Raw genomic sequence first — 23,986 nt, forward strand, 5'->3', positions numbered from 1 at the left:
CCTGGTTTGTTTGAAAGGCAGATCTTGTTAGAAAAAGGTGCTGTGTGGAAAGAACTTGGCTGTCTCTGCTGCCCTTCCTTGAGGGCACATGGCAGAGCTGTCGGATTAATTTTTTTTTTCTGTGTTATTAAAATGGAAGATTGTTTCTCGTGGATTTGAATGTAGGCGCGATGTGTTCCTCCCACCTTAGGTGAGGAGGGGCATGAGGGGTTGGATGGTTAAAGCAGACTGAGAAGTCATGCGGTCTGACTTCTTCCCACGCTAACTTTCCAGCAGGATCCCAGAGGAGGTGCTTTAATCCTTCTACCTTCAGTCTTTTGTTGTGTGCAGCTGGGCTGCCCCAGAAGGCTGTAAGAAACCCAGCATGGTGTTGGGGAAAGGAGGCTCTAGAGTGCTGGGGCGAATGCCAAGTGTGGGGGTTAGCAGTTTGTAGCAGCTCACAGTTTTCATACTGTTTGATTTTGTCTGAGATGCCACTATTGTGGAGCCATTTGCCTCGATGAGTATCTCAGCTTTTGTTAACAAGAGTTAGAAAAAACATGGAAAAAATCAACAGGAAAAAAAAAAAGGGAAAATAAAGCCTGTCTTTGGTTGGAGAGAAAAGCCTAGGTATATGATAGCCTAGATACATATGTAGTCAAATAGCCTGGACGTATGTAGTCAAATATAGACTAAAGGCTCAACTGCCAAGCAGGCAAAATAACTTGAGAACAGGTTTCTAATCCCTTTAGAAATCTCAGTTTTAAAGAAAATCTCCGTGACTTTTGAGGGCTTGGCTCACGTCTGTAAGTGCCCAGGCTTGACAGTGCTCTATTTTTAAGTGCTGTCTTTATGTTGAATCTTGGGAGGTGAGATGAAAATGTTTTTTTTAAAAGTAACAACAAATCTTAATATAGCTGAGAATGCGGAACTGCCCTTAGAAAAATAGGTTGGACACATGAAAAGGAATCTTGCTCAGCAGGCTAAAGACGCAGAGCAACTTCTGTGGTTCGTTTTTCTTTCTTCTGGCAATTTTGGGGTGGGGATGTAGCTGACGCAGTCACTTGGCCTTACATTTCATTTCTAATGTAAGTCAGATATTCCTGTACATAAAGAACCTGGCTGCAACTGTTTTAGCCCAAACTGGAAAAGCTGTTTGTTAAATTCTGGTGTGAAACTTGAGGCAACCTGAAGTTGCTCAAAAATAGGAGTTACAGGATGGGTAGGGAGAAGTAGATCTCTTTTTGAACTGAAATGGTTTAGTGCAAGCAGGAGAAGACAGGCTGGCTCTCTGTTGCTTCAGAGATGTGATTAGGTTTTAGTTGTCATCTCCTGCCTAGAGTCCTGAAGATTTAAATGGCATGAAAATGAAGTCAGCTGCTTAAAGCCAAAGCTAATCAAATGAGGAGACTCTAAAGTAGGGGGATAATCTTTGTCATCTGACAAGCAATGCTAAATTCCCATGGGATACCTGTGCAGCTCTGCTGTAGTAACATGTCTGTTGTGCTGAGACCAGCTCTTCTACCTTCAGCCCAGTGGGCTTTGTGTGGCTGGTAAGCCATAAAAACTGAAAACATTGACCTGAAGTCTCAGAAGAGAAGTGACACCATGTGCTAGAGAACTGGTGACTGATGCTGCACATTGAATCTTCTGGTGTCCAGTGGTGTGAAACTCATTTGAGGGATTTCACAGAAATTTCGAGGTGGCGGTAGACCTGCTGAAGTGGCTGCTTGGGCATATTTTTCTTAAGGAATGCAGTCATTTTTTCATACAGAAATGAGTTGTGTGAATATTCAGTGTAGGTATATTTCAAATTAAAATTTAAACTGTAAAAATATGCAAACAGCAGAGTTGAGGGTCTTTTAAAAAACAAAACCCCTGCTCAGGGAATGCAATTATTCAGGCTGTGCATACATCTGATTACCAAGCTCCCAAACTGGTGAGAGCAGCTCTTCAAACTCCTTGAAGCTTTCCCCCGGGGTGTGCCGGTGCTGCAGGCAAAATGCCCTTGTAAAGCCAAAGGTAGCAAGCAAAAAGGGAAGCAGGGTGGATAAAAGCGCTCAAAGCCATCCTTTGGATTAGTCTGGGGAAGACTGCGAACAGCTTATTTTAAAATAATTTTCCTGACTGTGATTTGACATGTATTTAATGCTTTCAGAAGAAGTTGTTGTGGAACAACACAGGTTTGGGATGCTGGGACACAGGCTGGAGGGTGAGCAGACATTGAGCACCAGCACACCTTGTGTCCTGCGTGTCTTCCTGGCTTGAGGCCCCGCAGAGGCAGCAGCGCAGGTCGGGGGCTGGGGCTCTGCTGATGTGCTGTGCTGGCCTGGGTTGGGTGGTGTTTCACATGTTCCATGTCCCTTGGCACAGCAGGACTTGCTGGGGACATTGGAATCTCTGGGATGGTGTGTGCACGCGAGGGAATGGGGGGCTGTTTGCTGAGCTACTGCGCTGCCCTCCCGGAGCACAGGGGCTGCAGGAAGCTGCATGTGAACCTTCAATATTCAGACAAGTTATTACAAGAGGAGTCCCTCACCTGCACTATTCTTCCTCCCTGCCCCGAGTTTTTATACAGCTGTGTTATGCATGGCTGGGAAAAAACAGTGGTTATAAATTATCACCAGATCAGGGTTTTACATTTCCATTTCCCATCGTTGTTAAAACTGGTGAAGGATGCTGCAGAACCTGTGTGAAGAGGACCTCGAGCACTTAGCAAAGCCAAAGCCTGTAACCTTTCTTTAGTCTGTGTGAGCCCCTGCAGCTCCGGGAGGTGGCACCAGCTCACTGCTGAGACTCGAGTTGTGCTGGTGGAAGCACCGCAGTAAGTGAGCGATCGGGTCCTGGGACGGTCCTCCTGCAAAATCGCTGCGAAGGTGCTTCTGGCTCCCAAGGCTTTGATTATTTTTTTAAGCAGTGAGTTCCCAGCCTTTATTCTTCAGGCAGAGAGGAGAGGAGCTGTTGCAGGTCTTGGTGGCTCGTAAATTCCTCGTAATTAATCCTTACAGCTTCTGAGATGTGCCAGTAATGTGTCTGTAGAGAAGCCTAGCACACTGCAAGCCCATTATGTAGATACAAAGTACTCTGGTCTATCTGCTCATATCCACTTAAGGACGGTTCTTCTTTCTGTTAAGCAGCATTGGACTTGTTCTCTGGTTGTCTGTAATTTGTGGTTTTGAGAGGGTTTTTTTGTTGTTTTTTTCAGGCAGTTATGGAAATGAAATTAGATATGTTCAGAAATGCAATTAATTTTCCCTGTAATTAATTTTTTATAAGAATAATGGAAATGTTTCTCTTGCTCCTACCGTCTGAATCTTAACAGGATATTGCAGGTCTTCCTAAGGAATATTCACAGTAGTGTTCAACTTAGTGTAAAGCCCAGAAACCTTCACTGGAATAATGGTGCTATTTCTGTGTTTAAAGATTACATGTTGCCTAATAATTTTTTAAAAGCTTTTAATAACCTTAAGAAAAAAACAACCAAAAAAACCTCAACCAAGTAGTTTCAAGCATAAGCTGTGCTCATGTAAAATTCATGGAAAGATTTGTTTTAACATGCCCGAAGTAATATGAATTTTTGGAAACATGGTCGTGTTCTTACCAAGACGATAATAAACACTGAGCAGTGAGGATTGAGTGTAGGACCATTCCTTTTGCTAAAAGTTTGATGGTGACATCTGAGAGTTCTTGGGTGGAAAAATGGGTGGAGTCTTACCAAAGTTTGGAGAGTTTGTTGAAATCTGTTTTGGACAAAGTGGCTTTGTGTCCCCTCTAATGGCTTATATAAAGATGTAAAAATGTTATATTGCTTCCTGGGGATTTTACCTGATGTCTCAGAAGAAACAAGGTGCTGCTTGTAGTAGCAAGGGCCAGCATTTGGGCCTTAGCACTCCCTGAGTATCACTTGCTCAGTGGTCAGCCAGGATTCTGTGTGTCACTACTGACAGCTGCTGCTTTCCTCTTCTGCAGGTTTTCATTTCTGTGAACTGCCTCAGCACAGATTTTTCCTCTCAGAAAGGAGTTAAAGGCCTGCCCCTGAATCTTCAGATTGACACTTACAGCTACAATAACAGGAGTAACAAACCTGTCCACAGAGCCTACTGCCAAATTAAAGTCTTCTGCGACAAGGTAAGGTTGGGTCAATGTGCTAATGACTGTTTTGGAAAGTCTGCTCCACGGCTTAGCAAATTGTGTCACTTGCTATTTTGGCTCACTGAAAAGTCCTGTGTTTAGCCTTTGCAAGGAAAAAATTTCAACCCCTTCTATTTGGCTCATAGATGTAATGATGACCTCAAATACATTTGCTGCTCTCAAAATGCTGGAGTGCTAAGTGTTCCTAAGCATTGACTTTAGAGAAAGGTCAGTCAGTGGCAGACTGACAGTGGGAAGAGCCTTCAGCAGGAGAAATCATTGCCATTGACTGGAGCAAGTGCAGGCTTGTCTTTTTGCCCAAGCTCTGTTGTGTTGTTCCTTTTAAATTTCTTCATGTGTTCATGCTGCATTTGTTATAAAAAAACCCTGAACCAGTAATTTGCAGACCTTGTGAACAAAAGATGTACCGCTGTGAGATACAGCAGCAAAGAAAAAGCCTATTTACAAGCTGGATGGGTGCTGTAATTTGACTGCTCTGCCTAATGCATTTAGCACACAGAATTAATGCCTTTCCCAAAGCCACTGTTCAACAGAAGCTGTGAAAGAAACAGCAGAAGCTGCGCTGAAAGCAGCTGTAAAAGTTTAACTGAGTTTGCAAAGAAAGGAAATTTCCCAGTCTTCATAACCTGTTCCTGTCTGAGCAGTCTTTTGAAAGTCCAGGGCAAGTAATGTGTAAAGTTATTTCCAGAGAGACCAAGATTATTGTAGGCTATGATAAATGCTTCCTGGACTTCCCCAGTCCTTTTGATTTTTGTGAACCATGTTGACTTCCTATCTGCTGATACCCTGCTTGATTTGGACCTCTCATTCTTTGAATCCTGACTCCATCTTCATAGGGCGGACTCTTACAGGTGATACCTCAAATGCCTGTCTGTGCAGCTGCAGAGCTGAGGCAGGTCTGTAGCCCCCCTCTCCAGTCCTGTGCTGGCTTTGCCCTGGTCACACACTGTGTAGTCTTGCCTGGTGTTCCCCAGGACACCAACACAAGGATTCTTGTGCACCGTTGTTCTGTCTCTGCTTACCCCCAAAATATATGGTGCCCTCTGTACTGTGCCCCTGCTGTAGCATTCCATTAACTCACCCTGCCACATTCTGTTGTCCATCTATAGGCTTTTAAATAGGTCCCTGTGCCTTCCTGCATGCCTGGGAGAGCTGCCTGTAGCTGCTGCTGTTGTGATGCTTTCTGCAAAGAATTTACAGGGACTTAGCAAAGGCTCTCCAGAGCCATCTTAAAGACTTGCCAGTAAGCCTAAGAGGCTTGGGTCTCATGAGCTTTCTTCAGGCCTTTATTTTTCCTTCTTTTTCTCTATTCTTTTTCCTACTTCAAGATGAGATTGAGGCAAGTGTGTCATCTGAAGTTTTTTCACCAAAGTAATCTGGGAGTCTTGTGTGCTATCAACCTGTATTCTCTGCAATACAGAGAGCACAGACTTGCTGCAGGGTAGAGGGGGATCTTTTACTCCTAAATTGTCCAGTCAATTACTGACACAATACTAAAATGACTGACAGGCTTGTGCCACTGCTAGTAAGACAAGTTGGTTAATAAAATGGCAGATGTGTAGTCAGCACATAGACTCCAATGGCTTCCTTCAAGCTATGGCAGAAATTTCAGCAAATCTAGTAATACAGTAATGCCAGTGTATTTTTTATTTCCATTTGGGATTTTGACTTACTCTCCTGCTTTATTCTTCCAGATACTTTGCGAATTGTACCTGAATTAAAAGAGGAGGGAAGAAAGGAAGGAGAAATGTAAAGCAAAATCAGAACAGGATAATAAAAAATAAAACTGAATCTCAAAGTACCTTCCTTTCACCCTTCTCTTCTTTCCAGGTTCAACTTCACTCCCGAATTATCCCCCTGCACTGCTGCAGGGGAGGAGGGAGATGGGGAATGGGGGCTGTGGTCAGTTCACCACACATCTCTGATGCTCCTTTCTCCTCAGGGGGAGGGCTCCTCACACCCTTTCCAGGCTTCAGCATGGGGTCCCTCCCATGGAAGACAGTTCCCACAAACTTCTTCAACATGAATCCTTCCCACAGGCTATGTTTCTTCACAAACTGCTTCAGTGGGGGTCCCTTCCATGGGGTGCAGTCCTTCAAGAACAGGCTGCTCCAGTGTTGCTGCCCCACAGGGCCACAAGTCCTGCCAGAACCCTGCTCCAGCACAGACTTCCCACAGAATCACAGCTTCCTTTGGGTATCCACCTGCTCTGGTGTGGGGACTTCCACAGGCTGCAGGCAGGATCTCTGCTGCACCATGTGTCTCCATGGGCTGCAGGGGCACAGCTGTGTCACCATGGGCTGTACCACAGGCTGCTCCAGTGCCTGGCTTCCCCCTTCTGCACTGACCTTGGAATCTGCAGAGCTTTTGCTTTCAAGTATTCTCACCTCACTTCTGAGTGTTGCTGCAGAACATTTTTTCCCTTTCTTAAGTACATAAGCCCAGAGGCACTACCCCCATTGCGTAGCCAAGTGGGCCTTGGCCATCTTGAGCTGACTGGCGTTGGCTCCGTTGGGCATGAGGGAGCCTGCTTCTTGGAATAAACAGCCTCTCAGAGAAGCCATGCCTGTAGCCCCTGCATGCTATCATACCATACACAACCCCATGTACTTATGGACCCTAATGCTGGCTGGTTGCTCCAGGCTCCTATAAGAGCATTGGCATTTCAGAAAAAGCACCTATTTTCTGCCATGTATTGAATCTTGTGTAATCAGCCAGCTGCTTCTGAATGTTTATAGGACCATTGTTACTATGATATCCACACCTGTTACAGCCCTGAATGTGTTTGTCCCCATGTGATCATTCATACCTGTAGAAGTTCTGTTACCCATATTTTCTTCATGGAGGGCCAAGTCTATGGTGTGGAGGTCTGTTGGAAAAAAACCCCAAACCAACAGAAAATTATGATATTGTGGCCACCTAACACAGATGTCTCCTCTATTCCTTTGTCAAGGCTGTGCTTGCAGTGCCCAGGATGTTTGGTTTTCATCCACTCTTGTGTCATTTCAGGACCTGAGTAAAGCAGTATGGGCATAATGGTATCATCCTGTAGGATTTTATGGCACAAGCTTCCTTCAGTTGGCCCAGCAATATTTGGGCTGAGCAGGGATAGGGCTGACCTGTCCCAGAGGAGGAAGACCTCTGCTCTGAATGGTACCTTAGCTGTGCATCCACATGAGGAAAATTAAATCCGGGGTTTCACAGACTACAGCTCGTGTTGCCCTCTGGGATCTGCTGTTTACTCTGGCAGCGATGGGCAGTGCTGTGGGAAGGCTTTCATGGGATGGTAGGAACAAATGAGTGAGATGCTGTTGGAAGGAAATAGTGGGTGCAAGGCTGCTGGAGCATTGATGTGAATGGGCAGCAACGTAGAGACTGTTCCTTCAGTTGCATGATTACAGAATGGTTTGGGTTGCAAAGCACCTTTAAAGGTCATCTAGTCTAGATCTCCGCCATGGTCAGGGACAACTTCCACTAGACCAGGTTACTCAAAGGCCCCATCCAACCTGGCCTTGAACACTTCCAGGGATGGGGTATACACAGCTTCTCTGGTCAACCTGTTCCAGCACCTCACCACCTTCACCATAAAAAATGTTCTCCTTATGTCCAATATAAAACTACCCTCTTTCAGTTTGAAACCACTGCTCCCTGAGCTCTGCTGGCAGGGCAGAAAAGCGTGTTATCAAGACATAACTTACTTTTTTTTTTTTAAATGTGGGATTTGAGATGTATTTACCTGGGCCCCAGTAGCCTGTATCAAGTTGACTTTCAAGCAGGGAATGGGAAGGCAGAGGTTTTCTCAAAATGTGTGCTTTTGCTGAATCAGCATGCTCTCCAGAAGGAAGCAGATGTTGTTCTGTAGCACAGTGTTTGAGTAGCACAACTTTATTACTTCTGCATGAAAGGTAAAAATCAGATCTGGAGCCAAATCTGATCTTTCTGTTGTCAAGCTGAGATGTTGTGACTACTCTGGTAAGGGATGACACAGAGGAGTTCATGTCCAGCTGTGCTGAAGTTTAGGTGGGATGTCTTCACTGTAGTGCACCATATCAGCTTTATGGGGTCAAGCAAACCTGGCAATGCCTGTGTTTTCGTGTGTAATTTTTTTCTCTTTTTTACCACAGCTGCCTGAAGCTGCTTTTTTCCTTCTCGTTGGGTGGGAGAAAAGATGATACATATTAACGTGTATCAAATATCTTGGCTAGTTTTCCTTTTTATTGCTTGTGCAGATGAGCCCAGTGCTACCAGCAGGCATAGGCAGCCTGGCATCTATAGAGTGTTGATTTACTGGGAAGTAAGGAGGGCTGCTCCCCTTCTCATGTGCACCATTAGGCATGGATTCCCACCCCATGGCCACAGGAGTTTTAACACCTTATTTGCCATAGCTAATCGAGTCTTCCTCCAGCACCATACAAGGACGTGGATGTGTTTTGGCAGCTTTGAAGGGGAGGGAATGAGAAATAAGGGCTTGGTGTGGCCAGATAACTGTTACCTTTTGCCCTGCTTTGCAGAAGGGTGTTGGGAGACAGGTAGAACTTGTGTATACCAGTTTTGGTGATCTGGTGGTAGCACCAGGATTGAGTGTTGGGGATCTCCTGTGGGCTTATCACTTCATGCAGCTGGAAACATAACATCCCTGACTTAACTCACAGTCACATGTGAGATCTGGGCAGAGCTGGAGGAATGACCACTATTCCAAAGCTTCTTCCTTCCTTCTCTCTCTCCATCATGGCTGTCTGCACCTTGCAGAAAGTATGGCAATATGGCACTGTACCCTCTACTGCTTGGTTTGGAAGGCCAGGAACAGTGCAGGCATGAACCCAGCTAGGGATCTGTGGGTTCCACCATGGCCTGGCCCTGATAAAAAGAGAAGAAATAGTCCCTGCTTTAAAGCAATACACATCTGCAGCTTGAGCTCAGTGAAGGCTGGTGCAACTGCTGCAGGCTCTGTGTGAAATGTGCAGGAAGTATCTTGCACTTGGTGATCCAAGTGTGGTGTGACTTCTGTAGATTTTAATGACAATTGAGTGAACTCCTAAACTGGGGGAACCTGCAAATCTTTATTGTTTTAAACACTTCAACTATATTTTTATCTAATGCTTTATACAATTGTTATACAATTGTAAGATGTGGGTATCTTTTGTCATCGTATCTGCATCTGACTTGAAAGAAAAGCAAGTGTTTGCATCTTGGATATGGTTGTTGGATTTCATTAGATGATAGGACTCAAAAGTAAGCAGATCTCAGAGTTGGCACACTGGCAAACCTGCAGCTCGGGTACTGTGGAACTGACCTCCACAAACACAGCTCTGGAAGAATTGGTGTTCCTGCCTCTGCAGCTGAAAAAACCTCAAAAAAATAAAAATACCTCTCTTTCTCTCTCACCCCCTCCCCTCTTCTTCACTCCCCCATTCCTTTCCCTCTCTTGTCTGACAGGGAGCAGAGAGGAAGATCAGGGATGAAGAGCGAAAGCAAAGCAAAAGAAAAGGCAAGTGCACTGATCCCAGCTCTCAGCTGAATGCCTGTAAGTAGAACTTATTCCGTCAGTATTTTAATACTGGATTTCATTTTGGCTAGAAATAGCTTGTGCAGTAGAACTCTCAAGTCAATTTTTATGCTGTGTGGACTAGTGCTTGTTCTAAGCAGTTCCTTATGGAACAGACACTGTGTTTTACAACACACTGGGTCATTTAGGGCTTCATTCTGTATAGTTGTTTCTGTCCGAGACAGGGTTCTTCTGTGTATCCAATCAAGTATGGGTTGTAATAGTTGAAGTGGTGGGGTGAGGGTGGGATTTTGGGCAGTGCTGGAGCCCCTCACAATCCAGGTAGCAGTGAGAACAATCTGTTCCAGGTATTTTCAGCTTGATTCTAAACTTAGGCTTTAACTTATATTAAAAATGTGTTTACAGCTCCTCAGCAAGGCCATGGGAGCCTTGGGGCTGAGCCTCTAGCCTCTCAGCCCTATGCTCACTCTTCTAGAGCAAAGTGGTCCTTAGCAAGTAATTTCAAAGTTTCTGTACATGTGAAGCATGTGGAGACCTCAGCACTGTGGTATGTAAAGGATGAAGAGTTTCTTCCTGCTGAGCATCTTCCTTTAGCTGCTGCAGATGACAGATCCTGTGTTTGGATGACTGGTTATTCACCAGCAGAGCTGCTTAGTGGAAGCTGTATCTCCCTGTGCTTCGTTGGCACGGGGCAGGCGCGTGCTCTCACTTGCTCTGCTCCGTGTGCTGTTACCAGCCCAACTGGTTGAGCCAGCACACACCTCTCAGCTCACTGGGCAGGATTTTCCTGACACAGCAGGTACAGGCTGCTGGAGCAGCTTCAGAAGATAATGCTGAAGGGAGCCTGTTTGCTCAAGGGCAGTTGTGGAAAGGGCTGGGGTTTTGGTTTTTTTTTGAAATACATCATGAGAGGCAGTTTAGCACACTGTTTGTGTTTCACAAACGTAGTAGCCCCAGCAGCTCCCAAAAGATTACTGCATGCAGCCCTTTGCATAAAGGCTGGAAAGGGAAGACAGTTTCAGTACACATTTCCAGGATTTGATGATTTTACAAGAGCTGCTTTCCAATGTTAATTTTCTAGTCTTGGGCTTAGCCTGATGAGCCCCCTATTTTCCTGGAAAGTGCGATCCTTTGGTTTTTAGCTCTTATGTGGGAAGGTTTTGATTCTTTTAAGCCATAAGCTGTTATGCTCACCTCCAGGATCGCTAATGCCACATTTACATGAACTCTTCAACAGCAGAAACAGTTGGTGGCCTTTGGTCCAAGTTATTTTTACAGGAATTGAGCGATCTTCAAAAAAATCGGTTTTGCAAGGAGATAATAGTGTATTTTCTGCTGAGGACATGAGAAATGGTTTTGTTTGAAAAACATTTGTTTTGTTTGCACTTGGTTTGACCTCAGATGGATATGTTTCCACTTAGTAAAATAAAGTCTTCAACTGTGGTAGTTTGACATGACTACATGACTATATCTGAGGTGCAGTTTAAGGCACCTCCTGCCTCACTTTCTCCTCAGAGAGTCTTTGTGGGTGAAATCTGTCCTCTTGGTGGGTTGTGTCACATCAGCTGGTGCCTTGTGGGAGCCAAAGTGCTGTGTGGGAGATAGTGTTGATCCCAGGGGGATGGACTAGGGGCTGTCACCCTGAGGTGACCAGGATGAACAACAAGAGGAACCAAAATGGGAAACTTGAAAGTGTGGAATCAAAATGTAACTTCAACGACTTGCACAAACCAGTATTTGTACTGTCTCTGTAGTATAGTGCTCCTGTGGTGCTGTCTCTTTGAGATAGATGCTCCCAATTGGGAACACGCAAGTTCTCCCTTTGTCTTCTTTCTACCTTCCTGATATAGGAACACCAGCAAGCTTTTGAGGGAATGGATAGGGAGAAGGTGGGGCAGGCACTAGTGTTTGCCCTCTGTTTGGATGGCTTACTTGGTAGATGGAAGACCTCGGTTCCTCTGTTGGGATGAGTGCTAGATTGTTGTCCATCCTAATTAATATTTGAACAAAACTGAGCAGCTCAGTTGGAGAGATGGAGAAAGCTTTGACTACTCTGTGAAACAAGCTGTTTCCTCAGGGCCCAGGCCCTCAGTTGAGAGGTAGACAACCAAAGTTCAAACTCCTTTACCACAGGAGCTTTTTGCTTTAACCCTGACTGCAGAGTACCCTTGTTCAGTAGCGTGTGTACCTTTTAAATGATGTAGGGCCCCATCAGGGCCTTCAGTATCCTCTATCCTGATCTTTGTCTCCTCAGTTTCTGATGTCAAAGTGCCCATGCTTCCCTCACACAAACGTACTGACATCACCATCTTCAAGCCCTTCATGGACCTAGACACTCAGCCTGTACTCTTCATTCCTGATGTTCACTTTGCAAACCTGCAGCGTGGGGCTCATGTGAGTAAAGCTCATGGGTGTGGGGATGAGGAGGCTCTGGCATATATTTGCAAAAGGCTTGGGATGCTGTGTGTGCATATGTACATACAGACTGCAGCAGTGCTGTAATCAAATGCAGGCTGAGTGTCATGTGGGCAAGAGATGTTGCTCCAAGATATATTAGCTGGAGTTAACTGGGGATGTTTTATCATGAAATTGTTTTCCTATCAAGTCCAGTTTCTGTGAACCTGAAAGAATTTTTCCACAGCATTTCCATTGCATGAACTGCAGGCTGGTTTTCTCTTGTAACATCCCTTGGGGTCCTGGTGTGCTGTTGTGCAGCACAGGCTCCTCCAGATGCCTGCTGCAGGGTGAAAATCTATCCTGTGGAACTGGCACATGTCAGCTCTGTGATCCCCTGCCAGAGCGCCCTGCCTCAGCATTCCTGGAAAGTTCCAGCTTACAAGAAACTGGAAGGGAAAAAATTAGCATGCAACCAGGTTTCAAAATCTTGAACTTTCCTGTGCTGAGAGTTCTGCCATGCTCTCACAGCATCTAAGCTTTACTTTCTAAGAGCATTGTCTGAGCTCCTGACAGGGATGGAGAATAAACTTGTATCCCTAAGGCTGACAGTCCTGCATGTTTTCCTACAAAGGCCCTAGTGCTGAGTTTTGTCAGAAGACTCTACACCAGTCCAGGTAGAAAGATGGTTAGCTCCTCTTTGTTCCTGTCTCTCATTTGAGATCCTTTAATATTTTTTATGAAAAAAGGTAAAGAAGATGCTTACTGGCTTTTGGAAGATTGAGCATCAAAAGATTATAAGAGAAAAGGAATTCTAGTTCTGGATGAAATATTCACAAAATCTCCCCTTTGTTTTTAAAGGTCCTTCCTGTTGCTTCAGAAGAACTAGAGGGTGAAAGGTAAGAGCTGCCCTTCAACCTCCTGACACCTTGCCCTCAGACAGAGGGATAAGTCCCTGTAATTGTACCACTGCTGACTTTTTGCCCTGTCAATGACAGCTCCAACCTGAAGAGAGGAGCTTATATTGGTGAAGAGGACTTTATTGCTACTCCAAATAAGATGTCCAGAATAGAAGAGCCAAAAAGAGGTATTTTCTTCATTCAGAAACTGAATGTTTGGAGTATTTGTCCATCATGATAGAGAAATGCATTAATGAATTTTTAAATTCATATTGATGTATACTTGAGCTTGATTTTTCTGGCTTTGAGTATGACAGTTCATGTATCAGGATGTGGTTCAGCTGTGCAAATCTTGTACGTTGTGAGAATATCTGGGGATTTCTGCCAACTCAGACAGTAATTGGCTCTGAACCTATAAGGAAAGAGAGTCAAGAGGAGGTGAGCAGCTTACCAGTATTCCTAATAGACTGGGGGAGAGAATTCATCATGTAATCTGCTACAAAATGCTCTGGAAATCTCCTCCAGGAGCAATGAACACCAGAACTGGTTCTGGATATAACACTGTTGCATCTTTCATGGTGCCAGGAAATGGGATTTTCACCTCTGAAAGCTAAGATAAGAGAATATTCTGCTAATTTTTAACTGAGTTTCAGTCTTTGCAATTTAATGTTGCTGTGGTGTTGTGGATGGAGGTCAGAGGTCCCTTTGGGATGTTGGAGGTGGTGTGCCTGCTTGATGACAGTTGTGTGTGGAAAGACCACAACAAAGTATTAAACCTGTGAAGCAGAAAATGCTAAGTCTAGCAAGTCTGACCACAGTGGGGCTGCACTTCTGCAGTCTGGATAAACTAGTAAGGAAGGATGAATTTTATAGAAGGAAATCAGACTTCTTGTTTTTCCATGTTGCTGTATGCCATAAAACAAGGCCCATGGGATTCTCTCTTCTTTGGCTGACTCTCATCTGTGCTGTAACTGAGAGTATGTGTCCTGTCTTCCTTTCTCAAATCTACAGTCCTCCCTTGTTAAACCTGCCTTTAGCAGGAAAATTGGGAAATGCATCAAGATGCTGTGCTGTTCTGAGTTCACCTTGTTCAATTAGAAATGCCAGTAATTGTCCCATGTTGCAGGTGTGTCAAAGCTGTGGCTGATGAACCCTTGCAAACAATCCAGGCTGCAATACCTAGTCATTAGAAGATGGATTAAAGACAGCAAAGCTGTTAAAGTCCAAGCTTTCTTGCTCTCCTGGCTTATTCCTCAGCCTTAATGCAGTTTTTAATGAGGCTGATGTTACATACAGGGAGTCTATGCCAGCTTGAGAACGCTAGGGATGCTCACCTAATTGGGGTTCTTGCTCTTTGGTTCCCCTCCTCGCAGGAGACCAAGCCTGCATTGTATTTCAGCTGTGGTGGTATGAGTATTACTGAAACACAGCAAGGGGTAGGAGGAAAGATGAGACAGCGTAGGAGGAGCAGAGAACTGTACAAATAAATTATTTAAAAATGAGGAGGTGGCCAGGATGGCTTCACCTGCTGTGATAGCATCTGTCAAATCATTTGATTGTGAGAAGTCTCTTGGCAAATGACTGTGAGATAAGGAGGAACCCAAGAGTCTCCAAGATTTGTGGGTTTTGTTCCTCCTTTCTTTGTTTCAAATACGACCTTTTTTTTTTCTAATAATAGAGAAAATAAAATGTGAAAGTATTTTGACAGGAAAGATGCTTGAGCATACAGTGGCTTTATGTGGAAGGAGTAAGTTTTGAGCTAACCTAGTTGTGCATGTTTGTGCTGCAGTTTCAAGTCGATATTGAATGTATGTATGTATATTTCTTCCTAAGATTCTCAGTGGATGTACCCATGTGCTTAGTCACTGTGGGACACAGATCTTTCCTGAGAAGCAATTGCACAGTTAATTCCTCTCCAAATTGCTTTCCAGTGTTGCTCTATGTCCGAAAAGAGTCAGAGGAAGTCTTTGATGCACTAATGTTAAAGACACCATCTCTGAAAGGCCTAATGGAAGCGGTAAGTAACAAGGTTGGTTTATAGTCCTTGAGAAAAAACCCTGGCTACCCAGTCCTTACACACTGGCCAGTCACAGGAGTCAGACTTTCAGTCACAGCTTGTGTCCACATATTTCTGCCCTTCTGGATAAGGAGAATAAGGAAGATTTCCTTTCAATAACGTGCAAATTAATGCAAATAATGCTTTAATTTATTATTAAGGGAATTCAGGAAGCTTCTCTTTTAAGTACCTTACCTCACATCTGTGGGGTCTGAGTGTAAGAAGCCTTCCTGAAAATTCAGGTGTGTCAAACTTGATGATTGGATGTTCCTCTTGTCAGAGAGGGTACTTTAGTTAGAAGATGGAGTGATTTTCAGAATGTGTCCAGGGGCTTGGGTTTATTTCAAAGCCATGTTTGGGGGCCTCCACTGCCCTTTCACAAGCCAGTAATGCAGGGCTCCAAGTCCCAGCTTCCGTGTGTTGCTGAAGACTTTTATATAACTGTGCACATGTGTGAAATTGTTCTCTGGTGCTTGACTTCCAAAATAGCCTTCCATTATCCCTGCTGCTGCAGAGCAAGGGAAGTACAGAGCTTAAGTCCAAGGAATGGTGTAATGTTTGGCATGAGCTCAAAACTGACGTTTCTGTCTGTCTCTTTCTGTGACTAATGCCTCTGCTCAGGGAACAGGGGCTTTGGGAGTGTACAGGCAGGTCTGGCCACTAACTTTGATTTTAGAGATAGTTCTGAAACCAGAATTTTTATCTTATCCTGGCTGTGAGGCTTTGCCAGCTGGAGGGTGAGGGTTAATGGAGAGAGGGATTGAAGGCTGTGAAGTCCTCCCTTATCCTGTGGTCCTGAAGTGAAGCTGCACCTTTGTTGTTTCACTTGGATTTCTAAAAGCAAGGAACCAAGAGCTGTAGCTTGGGGGAACCTCCCTGTACATTTGCATGTCAAAGCAGTGTATTGGTTTGGTACTTGCTGTTGGTGGGATAGAGCAGTTTGCCAAAGTAAACCAGGCTTAGGTTACTGACCTCCCGACTTTCTGGAGGTTGTACTGAAGTGCCATGGTAAGTGTCTGGGGCTCCACATTGATGTCAACCTTCTGGGGAAGGGGAGTGTTTCTGATCACCTCATGCCCTTAGCAGCAGAGGTCTTCTCTGTGTTGGTATTTTCTTCTTTCAGCCACTCTCATGACTAGTTTTCACTTGATCCGTCTGACACTGAATTTAAAAATGGTTTTCAGTATGCTAAGAGAACAGAGAAGCATGAGAGAATGAGAGTCAGGGTGTAGAGTGGCTTTTAATGGATGGGCTTTTGAGTGTAGGGGAAGAGGTTGCTGTATGAGAAGTAAGTAGACAGGTTTTAAACATTATTAGATTTTTTGTGCAGAAGTTGGCTAAATGCAGAGAAGACGTTCTCATCTGTAGACTTAAACTATAGTTTGGGATTTAGTGTTGCCTTTATAGGGCAGAGCAGTTGTCTTCATTTGCAGGCTTTTTTTTTGTTGTTATTCCTTTCTGTAAAATAGGAAGTGAAAGACAATAACAGCAGTCTCCTTGCTTCACCAATCATTGCTTTCTTTTGTTCTAGATATCTGACAAGTATGATGTTCCTTTTGATAAAATAGGAAAAATCTTCAAAAAATGTAAAAAAGGGTGAGTATGTACCTGTGTAACAACTTCCTAAGAACATGAACACCTTTTTCAAACCTGTGGGCAGATCTGCTGTATAATTCCTCCATGCACTGCAGGTATGCAAATGCCATTTGCAGTTATGTGTGTGTGCACACAATGTACACACATTCCAACATCATCCACAGCTGAAAACTGGAAGACTATAGGAAAGGTCCTATAGAAATATGTAGTCTGACTTCTGGGTAAATACAAGTCACAGAACCTCTCTGAGCTAATTGTTATTTGAACCAGAGTTGACCATGTCAGAGGAAGATGAGTTCAGTTTGTTAAAAGACTCCCAGTGATGAAGAACCTTCTTCAACCCATGTTAAATTGTTCCAGTGGTTGACTGGGCTCACTATATCTGCATTTGGCTACAATTACTAGACCCTGGTTGTCTTTTTGTGGGCTGAATTGGAGAGAACTTTGTTGTGAAGTGTCTGTTTCTCCCAGAGGCCATACTTCACCATCTTTTTATTTTGTAGCATAAATAACTGAGTTTCTGAACATTGTCTGATTTTGTTTTATCTTTTAATTTCTCAATAATTTTCTTGGGTTGTCTGTAAGTCACTTTGGTCTTAGCCCCTTCTCCAAAGCCCTTCTTGCCAGAAAATTACACCCTTCCAGGGTTGTGCTTTCATAGCAGAATTACCCCACCAGAACAGCTGCAAAAGTTTAGAATTTTTGATATCTAAACCACTGCCAAGCACAGCTTTTTGTGTGTGTGTGTGTGTGACCTTTCTGGCGAGTGGAAGAAGTGGCCAAGCATGGGTACTTTCTTCCCTGCGAGCTCTGTAGGGTTCTGTGCTGATAGGTCATAACTGACAAGCAAACCCAATCAGAGCCCCAAGTGCATGCAGCTTCAGAAGGATTCTGCCAGTTCCAAGATCTCTCTCCCTCCCTGGTCCAGGAGCCAGATTTAACTCTTCCATTCAGACTCTGAGAAGTGTGGCTGCCAGCCTTGATGGCACATTTGGGTAAGGACAGCCAGATCTGTTATGGGAAGCAATGAGTCAGAGAGAGATGAGCAGGGATCTTATGTTACCCTTGGGCAGTCCAGGCTTTCTTAGGTTTGAGGATGCCTTTGCTCTCTTTGGCATTTAGAACTGTAAAATATCTGATCTATTTTGTTTTTCCAGAATTCTGGTCAACATGGATGATAACATTGTGAAACACTATTCTAATGAAGATACCTTCCAGCTGCAGATTGAAGAGGTTGGAGGATCTTACAAGCTCACTCTGACTGAGATCTAAGATCACAGATCCTCTGTGGATTTTAAACAAAGGTCTCAAGTGAACATTTTCCCATAGTTCAGTATGTTGGGCAAAACACTAATCACCTCCAGAAGAAAGCCAAGTGTTTGACTTGTTCTGGGGAGCAGAGCAGTGGTTTTGCTTAATGCGTTTGTGTTTGTTTTCTTGCTCATGACCTTATTTGCACTTGAAATGGGCAAGCAAAGATCGGCAATTAAATGGAGAGCATGTATATATTTTTACTAGTGTATAAACCACTAGTAGGTACGGGAGGGGAAATCTCCTGGAAGGTGGCCTTTTAGCCTGGTGATGTCTTATTTATCTATTCAGTAACCATGTTTGAGCCCGTTATCAGCTAATACCATTTTACTGGACTGTTTTCTGCTAGGGAGAGCTGCAAAACTACTAATTGATACTAGTAGGAGTTGCATGCAGGTTGGAGAAAAGTCTTTATAATGTTTACTTGTGACCAGGGCAGACTGTTGAAATCACTCGTGTTGTTTGGGGGGAATGTAAAACTGCCTTGCTTATGAAGAACTCGCCTTAGTAACTGTGTGAACTCTCATCAGATGAAGCTATATTGTATATAAGTGCAATATATTTTTGAAGGTTTGTAAATGTGTACATATAAGCGATATATAATATATATAAAATATGGTGTTCTGTATATACCGTGAATATATGCAATGAAGCCCATCTAAAAGGATGCCATATACAGAGAAAACATATTTAACGTAGATATTTAAAAATGGACAAACCCTTATCATACACCAAAGGTGAGCACACGTTTGTACATTCATAGAAGGCACAAGAGACCTGCTTGTTAAACATGGATCTTCCTATGTGGAAGGAAAAAGATACCGGCTCTCTCCTAAATCCTCATGCACAGGCAGGCAATGGAAGTCCTGGTTTCTCTCATGAACTGCCACTCAGTCCTGAAACAGCTGTGTACTGCTGTCCTGGGAGGTAATTTGGGCCTGAGTCTGAGAGCTGGGTCACAAGAGGAGCTGAGCAATGCAGTTCTCTTGAAGTCTCGCTTTTGGGGGTCAGGAAGAAGGTCTCCTGGAGGGTGGTTTTTTTCTGTATCAGTGTACTTAAGGCTCAGCTGGATGCTACCCACACCAGCAGCTCAGGCTGGATGAACCCATGGGCTGGAGCCAGCTTGCAAGGCCTAGAATGTCAACAACTGGAAATGCACAGACAAGGCTTTTGAGAGAGGAAGGGGGCAAAATGGCTCAGCAGGCCAAGTGTTAGCAGCGCATAGGGCCTGCAAGTAGATTATGCATTCTTGGTGTCTGTGCATACCATGGACCAGCTGCTGAGCTGGAGAGACCCAATGGGCACAGCACTGAGCCCCAGCTGGGAGTGCCAGACACCTCCAAAAAGTACTGCTCTGTGCTGTTTGCTTATGTGCATGTGTTTATGAAGGAAAGGCACCCTTTGGTTAACAGCAAGTGAGAGAGGAGCATTTAAAGGGCAGCACTTGGCTCTAAGGCAAAAACCTCCATTACATAGTGAGCAGATGAACGTGAGTGCCAGGTCCAGTGTCAGAGCTTTAGTTAGGGATCTGGGTAATGAAAGAGGTTTATAATGTTTTCAGACACTACAAAGCTGCACATACCTCACCTAGGACATGAAGGTCAACCTGCAAAGACTGGAGAAATAGTCCGGAAAAGTAGCACATGATTTTACTTAATAATTAACGATTCTACTTGATGGTTAACAAATCGTAACCTACTATTGTTCAGCTCCATCATGGTGGTGTTTGGAAGAGGAAGGCAAATGGCATGTTGAGTTGATAGCAGGAGCATGGCTTGCAAGAAACAGGAGACACCCCCCTGCCTTGGCTCTGCTTGGCGTCGCTGAGGCCTCCCCTGGAGCACGGTGCCCTGTCAGCAGAGCTGAGTCCTTGCAGATGTCTCAGACAGGTCAGACCATGTGGTCCTTCAGCCAGAGCTTGTGGCTTCTGAGGAAGATGGCCTGCATGGTTTAGCTGGTGAGGGGTCATGTTCAGATGCAATGGTTGAGAGGAGCAGCCTCCCAACCCATGGAAGTGTCATCCCTATTCATGGCAAGCACAAGCAGTAGTGGGTGTGAATCGCAGAAGTTCAGGCTGGTTGTCGAGGCAGTTTTCTCTAGTGAGAAGAGGAGGTTGCCCATGGAGGCAGTGGTTTGGCACCAAAGGTCTTCAGAGCCAGGCTGGGCAAAGGTATCTCTGGACTGTCACAGGTGTAATTGATTCTCCCTTGGTGGTGAGTCCAGGTGACCACTTGAAGTCCCTCCCCACCTTCTTTTTTAATGGTTTATATGAAATACAGTATTTTGGAATTTGTATTTGGATCACTCCTGAGCTGGTTCATTCCATTACCCATTCTCTTCCCTCCTCCTTCCTTCTTCTCGTCCATTGATGAGCCCCAAGAGAGGGTTGGCGATGCTCTGGGCACTGCGTGCTCCCCTCTTTGCTCTGTGGCTGGAGTCGAGCAAACTCCACATGGATGCATCTCTGACTGTGGGCTTGCAGCCAGAACACGTGGGCTGGAGGCCAAAGGAGAGAGGCTGATGTGCAGCACGATGCTGGGGAGACTTGGCCAATGCCTGCCACCCCATACAGGAATCCACTGCCAGCACAGCAGCCACAGGACTCGTACCCAGCCAGCACCAGCCTCCTGCCTGGGCTTCCCTTCAGCTGTCACGGGAATAATTTTACTATGGCAAGGGAATTTTTTTAAAAAAACCTGATATATTGAATACATATCTATATATTTACACATTTTTACTGAAAATGGAGGTTTTATTGCAGAAACTTGGTCTAGGGTCAGGGAAGTAGATTTAGAGTCTCCATAGAGGTAAGATTGACATGAATGTTATTTCTTTTTACTGCTTAATGAAGTATGTGAACTAAATCTGACGATTGTTTTCCACTATAAGATATTCTGGGACACGGGTCTTATAACAGTAGCAGCAATGTCATGTATGTTTTACGAAACTGATTTTTTTTGGTTTGCCTGCTGTTTTTTAATTGAAAATGTATTTTAAACCAAGCTATTAAATTTTATATGTTCATTTCTAATGATGAGTCATTTATATAACAAATGCATCTGCTCTTACCCCTTCAATTTTCCTTTGACAGAGTATCTATAAAACCCCAGTGATTGTTTCCTAGTTTTTCCTTGCAAAAGAAAATAATCCTAGTGCCAGCCTTGCTGTTGTTATTCCCACATAAGAAATGGCCACCCTATTCTCAGCTGCTTTATTCCAGCTGACCTCATTCAGTTCAGTGCGTGGGGAAGCTGTACAGCATTTGCTTCCATAGGACCCTTTCCTTTGGCAGGAGAGCAGAACATCCATGGCTAAGATCAGGTGTGTAGCGGGACCACCAGTGAAGCTGCAGGCATTGACTTTCCTAAGCTGAAAACAAAATTCATGCTAACATCTCCAGGATAATCCTAATGCCATGGTGTCTGGAGTGGTGTTCACCTCCTCTTTTTCACTGTCAGAAAATGTCTCAACAAGCTTTTGCTGTAGCTGGCTCCCAGCCCCTGCAGCAGTTGCTGTCCTGGAGCAGCTCCTGTGCTGGCATTTTCCCAACCTCCAGGCTTGCATCAACATGCTGGGGGCTGGGTGGGGAGCAGCGTGGGTGGCAGAAGATTTGTGGGATAGGAAAAGGCCAGGAAAACTTCAGTTTATTTCCTTACTTATTTGTAGTTCTTTTGCAGGGTGGCAGAGTTTTTCCCAGATGCAGGAAGATGCTGCAGTGTGTCGTGACTGGGTGGTGCACCAGTGCTGGGGGATGCCCTGTCCCATCTCCACCTGAGTTTGTGCTTGCTGGAAGACTGGGCAGAGTTCTGCCCCCATACAGTTGGTGTGTGGCCATCAGCAAACCTCAGCATGAGACAGAATCTGCTGCAGGGCTGTCTGAGAAACAGCTGCTACCCCCTCTTCCCTGGCAGTGTGATACCACCATTTTCCTCAGCCTTCACCTGGTGTGTCTGTGTATGTCTGCACCAGCAGTCCCTCCTCCTGACACCTCTCAGCCCTTTTCTATTCAAGTGAGTTTAAAGGAAGTGAAGGTGAACCCCCAAAGATGCAGCTCTGAGCTCCCAAGGCAGGCAGCCTTACATGGAGCTCCGTGCTTCTTCCTGGGGCATGACTTGAGGTTCTAATATTGAAAACATTTAGTTAAGCTTTTAAGGTCTGACCTCTTTTTGTATGGGAAAGCTGAATTCTGCATCAGTCCCCAGCTTCTTGAAAAAAGTTCTTCAGAACTTTTGTCTAACCAGGGTTTGCAAGAGCATGGAGCTTACATGCTCCTCTATTTGGTTGGTTTGTATTTTAGATCACTGGATCTATTATTACAATTAAATTATGAAATATTAGACAATATTTAGATGATGCCTCAACTAGATTAACTGATCTAATATATGAGTTCTCAGAACTTGTTTAGCTGCTTGTCCTTGGACTATCCTGCCATACCGCTGGGTAGCTTTGCATAGTTAACAGTACTGCAGAAGGGATATTTGGCTTTTTTCCCCCCTTGGCTCGTGTCAGTAGCTGCTGTGGCTGGGGTGGTGGCAGGGGTTTTGGCACATCCTGCAGGGCAGTGCTCCCCTGCCCCATCCATCCGTACATGCCTCTGCATGCAGCTTGTGGATGGCTGGTGTGCCTTCTGGCTCAAGCAGGATTTATTTTGTCACATCTCCAGCGTGGGCAGGCTGCACATGCATGTCCCAATACCAACTGGTGACCAGTGTCAACAGCACTGAATCTGTGTGTCCCTGCTGCAGCGCTGGTCACCTCAGGTGGCATCCCGAGCCTAGAGCTGGCTTGCAGGTTAGTCACCACCACTGCAGTTTGGGAACCACGCACCAGGCAGAGGAAAGGTATGTGGCTGAGCCTGGCAGCAGCTCTGACAAGTGGGAACATGGTGGGAAAGTGTTTAGATCTCTTGGGGATTTGTCACAGGGAGGAGAGACAGCCCTGGGCTCAGGGATTGATAGCAGTGAGGGATGATGGAGCATGCTGTGCGTGTGGCTGCTGCCACCAGGCTGAAAACAACAGTGTAAACTGGAGGGAAATTCGGAGAGGATGAAGTGACATGGGGAAAGGTGAATGGAGTCCTGTGGTTCCCCAGCACCAGGGAAATCAAGTCCCTTGACTCCTCAGTGCCCAGCAGGCGAGGAGAGCTGGGTGGGTGCAGCCCCAGCTGGCAGCGCTGACCCTGCCAACCTGTTGAATTTGCTCTTCCAGCTTCTGAGCTTGGTGATTTGAGATGAGTGGGGCGCTGTCCTGTGGCCACTGCCCCGGAGTTCAGATTGAACCAACCTGCCTGCTCCAGCCATGGGAACGTGCCCAGCCAGAGCCCAGTCCCTGGCTTGAAGAGACATGGCTGGAGCAGCTGCTGTCTGCAGGGACCACTCTGGGAGCAATGCTCAGCCCTGCTCAGGGGGTGTCTGGGATAAGGGCACAGGAGTGCAGGGACTGGTGCTGGCTCTGCTCAGCAGCTGTGCCAGTGGCATAGGGGTTGTTGCCAGTGCTTGGTTTGGTGATGCTTCTAATCTTGTCATGATAAGGTTTGCTTGTTTGGTTTTTTTTTTTCTTAAACAGTTACGTGAGCTATTAATAAGTAAATAAAGGAAAAGGGATCACACAATGGTCAGCTTTGCAGGTCGTGTGCCCACAGTCTTTGCTGCTTCTCGCTTGAAATGCTTTGAGCCTTTCAGCCAGTGCTGACCAAGGGCTTTTGGGGAGCAGCAGTGCTGGGTCCCCCACCATGTGAATATCCTAAAGGGCCCTAAACCACCCCTTGCTCTCCCACTTGCCTCTGCTCTGTGTGCTTAAAAAAGAGCCCAGGCTGCAGGCAAGAGGCTGGTCGAGACTTGCTGCCTACAAAGCCCCAGGTCAGGGTAATGCCGGAGACAAAAGGAGACAGTTATAAAATCAGCGATGGCAATCTAAAAGAACATCCATTGCTGCCTGAATCACCCCCTGCTGTGCTATGTGGCCATTCCCAAGTGAGCTGGCACTTCATGGCAGTCCCGTCCAGAGCATTGCCTGCCAGTGACCCACAGCTCAGCCTTGGGGGCCAGCTGAGCTCTGCCCATGGGGATGCTGCAATGCCTTGGGCTGCCCAGC

The 23,986-nt window shown here is 45.2% G+C and overlaps 1 protein-coding gene across 1 annotated transcript in view; it reads left to right on the forward strand.

The window, feature by feature from the left end:
* Positions 1-18,192, forward strand: part of GRHL1 (grainyhead like transcription factor 1) — a gene marked incomplete at its 5' end in the record, with an annotated part of 38,227 nt that extends 20,035 nt beyond the window's left edge. The window contains 8 exons of the mRNA XM_082302299.1: positions 3,949-4,107; positions 9,568-9,655; positions 11,892-12,031; positions 12,893-12,930; positions 13,030-13,118; positions 14,862-14,947; positions 16,518-16,582; positions 17,740-18,192. Coding sequence (XP_082158425.1) covers positions 3,949-4,107; positions 9,568-9,655; positions 11,892-12,031; positions 12,893-12,930; positions 13,030-13,118; positions 14,862-14,947; positions 16,518-16,582; positions 17,740-17,854 — 780 coding nt within the window. The 3' untranslated portion in view covers positions 17,855-18,192. The remainder of the gene's footprint in view (positions 1-3,948; positions 4,108-9,567; positions 9,656-11,891; positions 12,032-12,892; positions 12,931-13,029; positions 13,119-14,861; positions 14,948-16,517; positions 16,583-17,739) is intronic.
* Between the last annotated feature and the right edge of the window lie 5,794 nt (positions 18,193-23,986).

Source organism: Coloeus monedula (genome assembly GCF_965178545.1).
Source record: "Coloeus monedula genome assembly, chromosome: 2".
In the NCBI taxonomy this organism is placed as follows: Eukaryota; Metazoa; Chordata; class Aves; order Passeriformes; family Corvidae; genus Coloeus; species Coloeus monedula.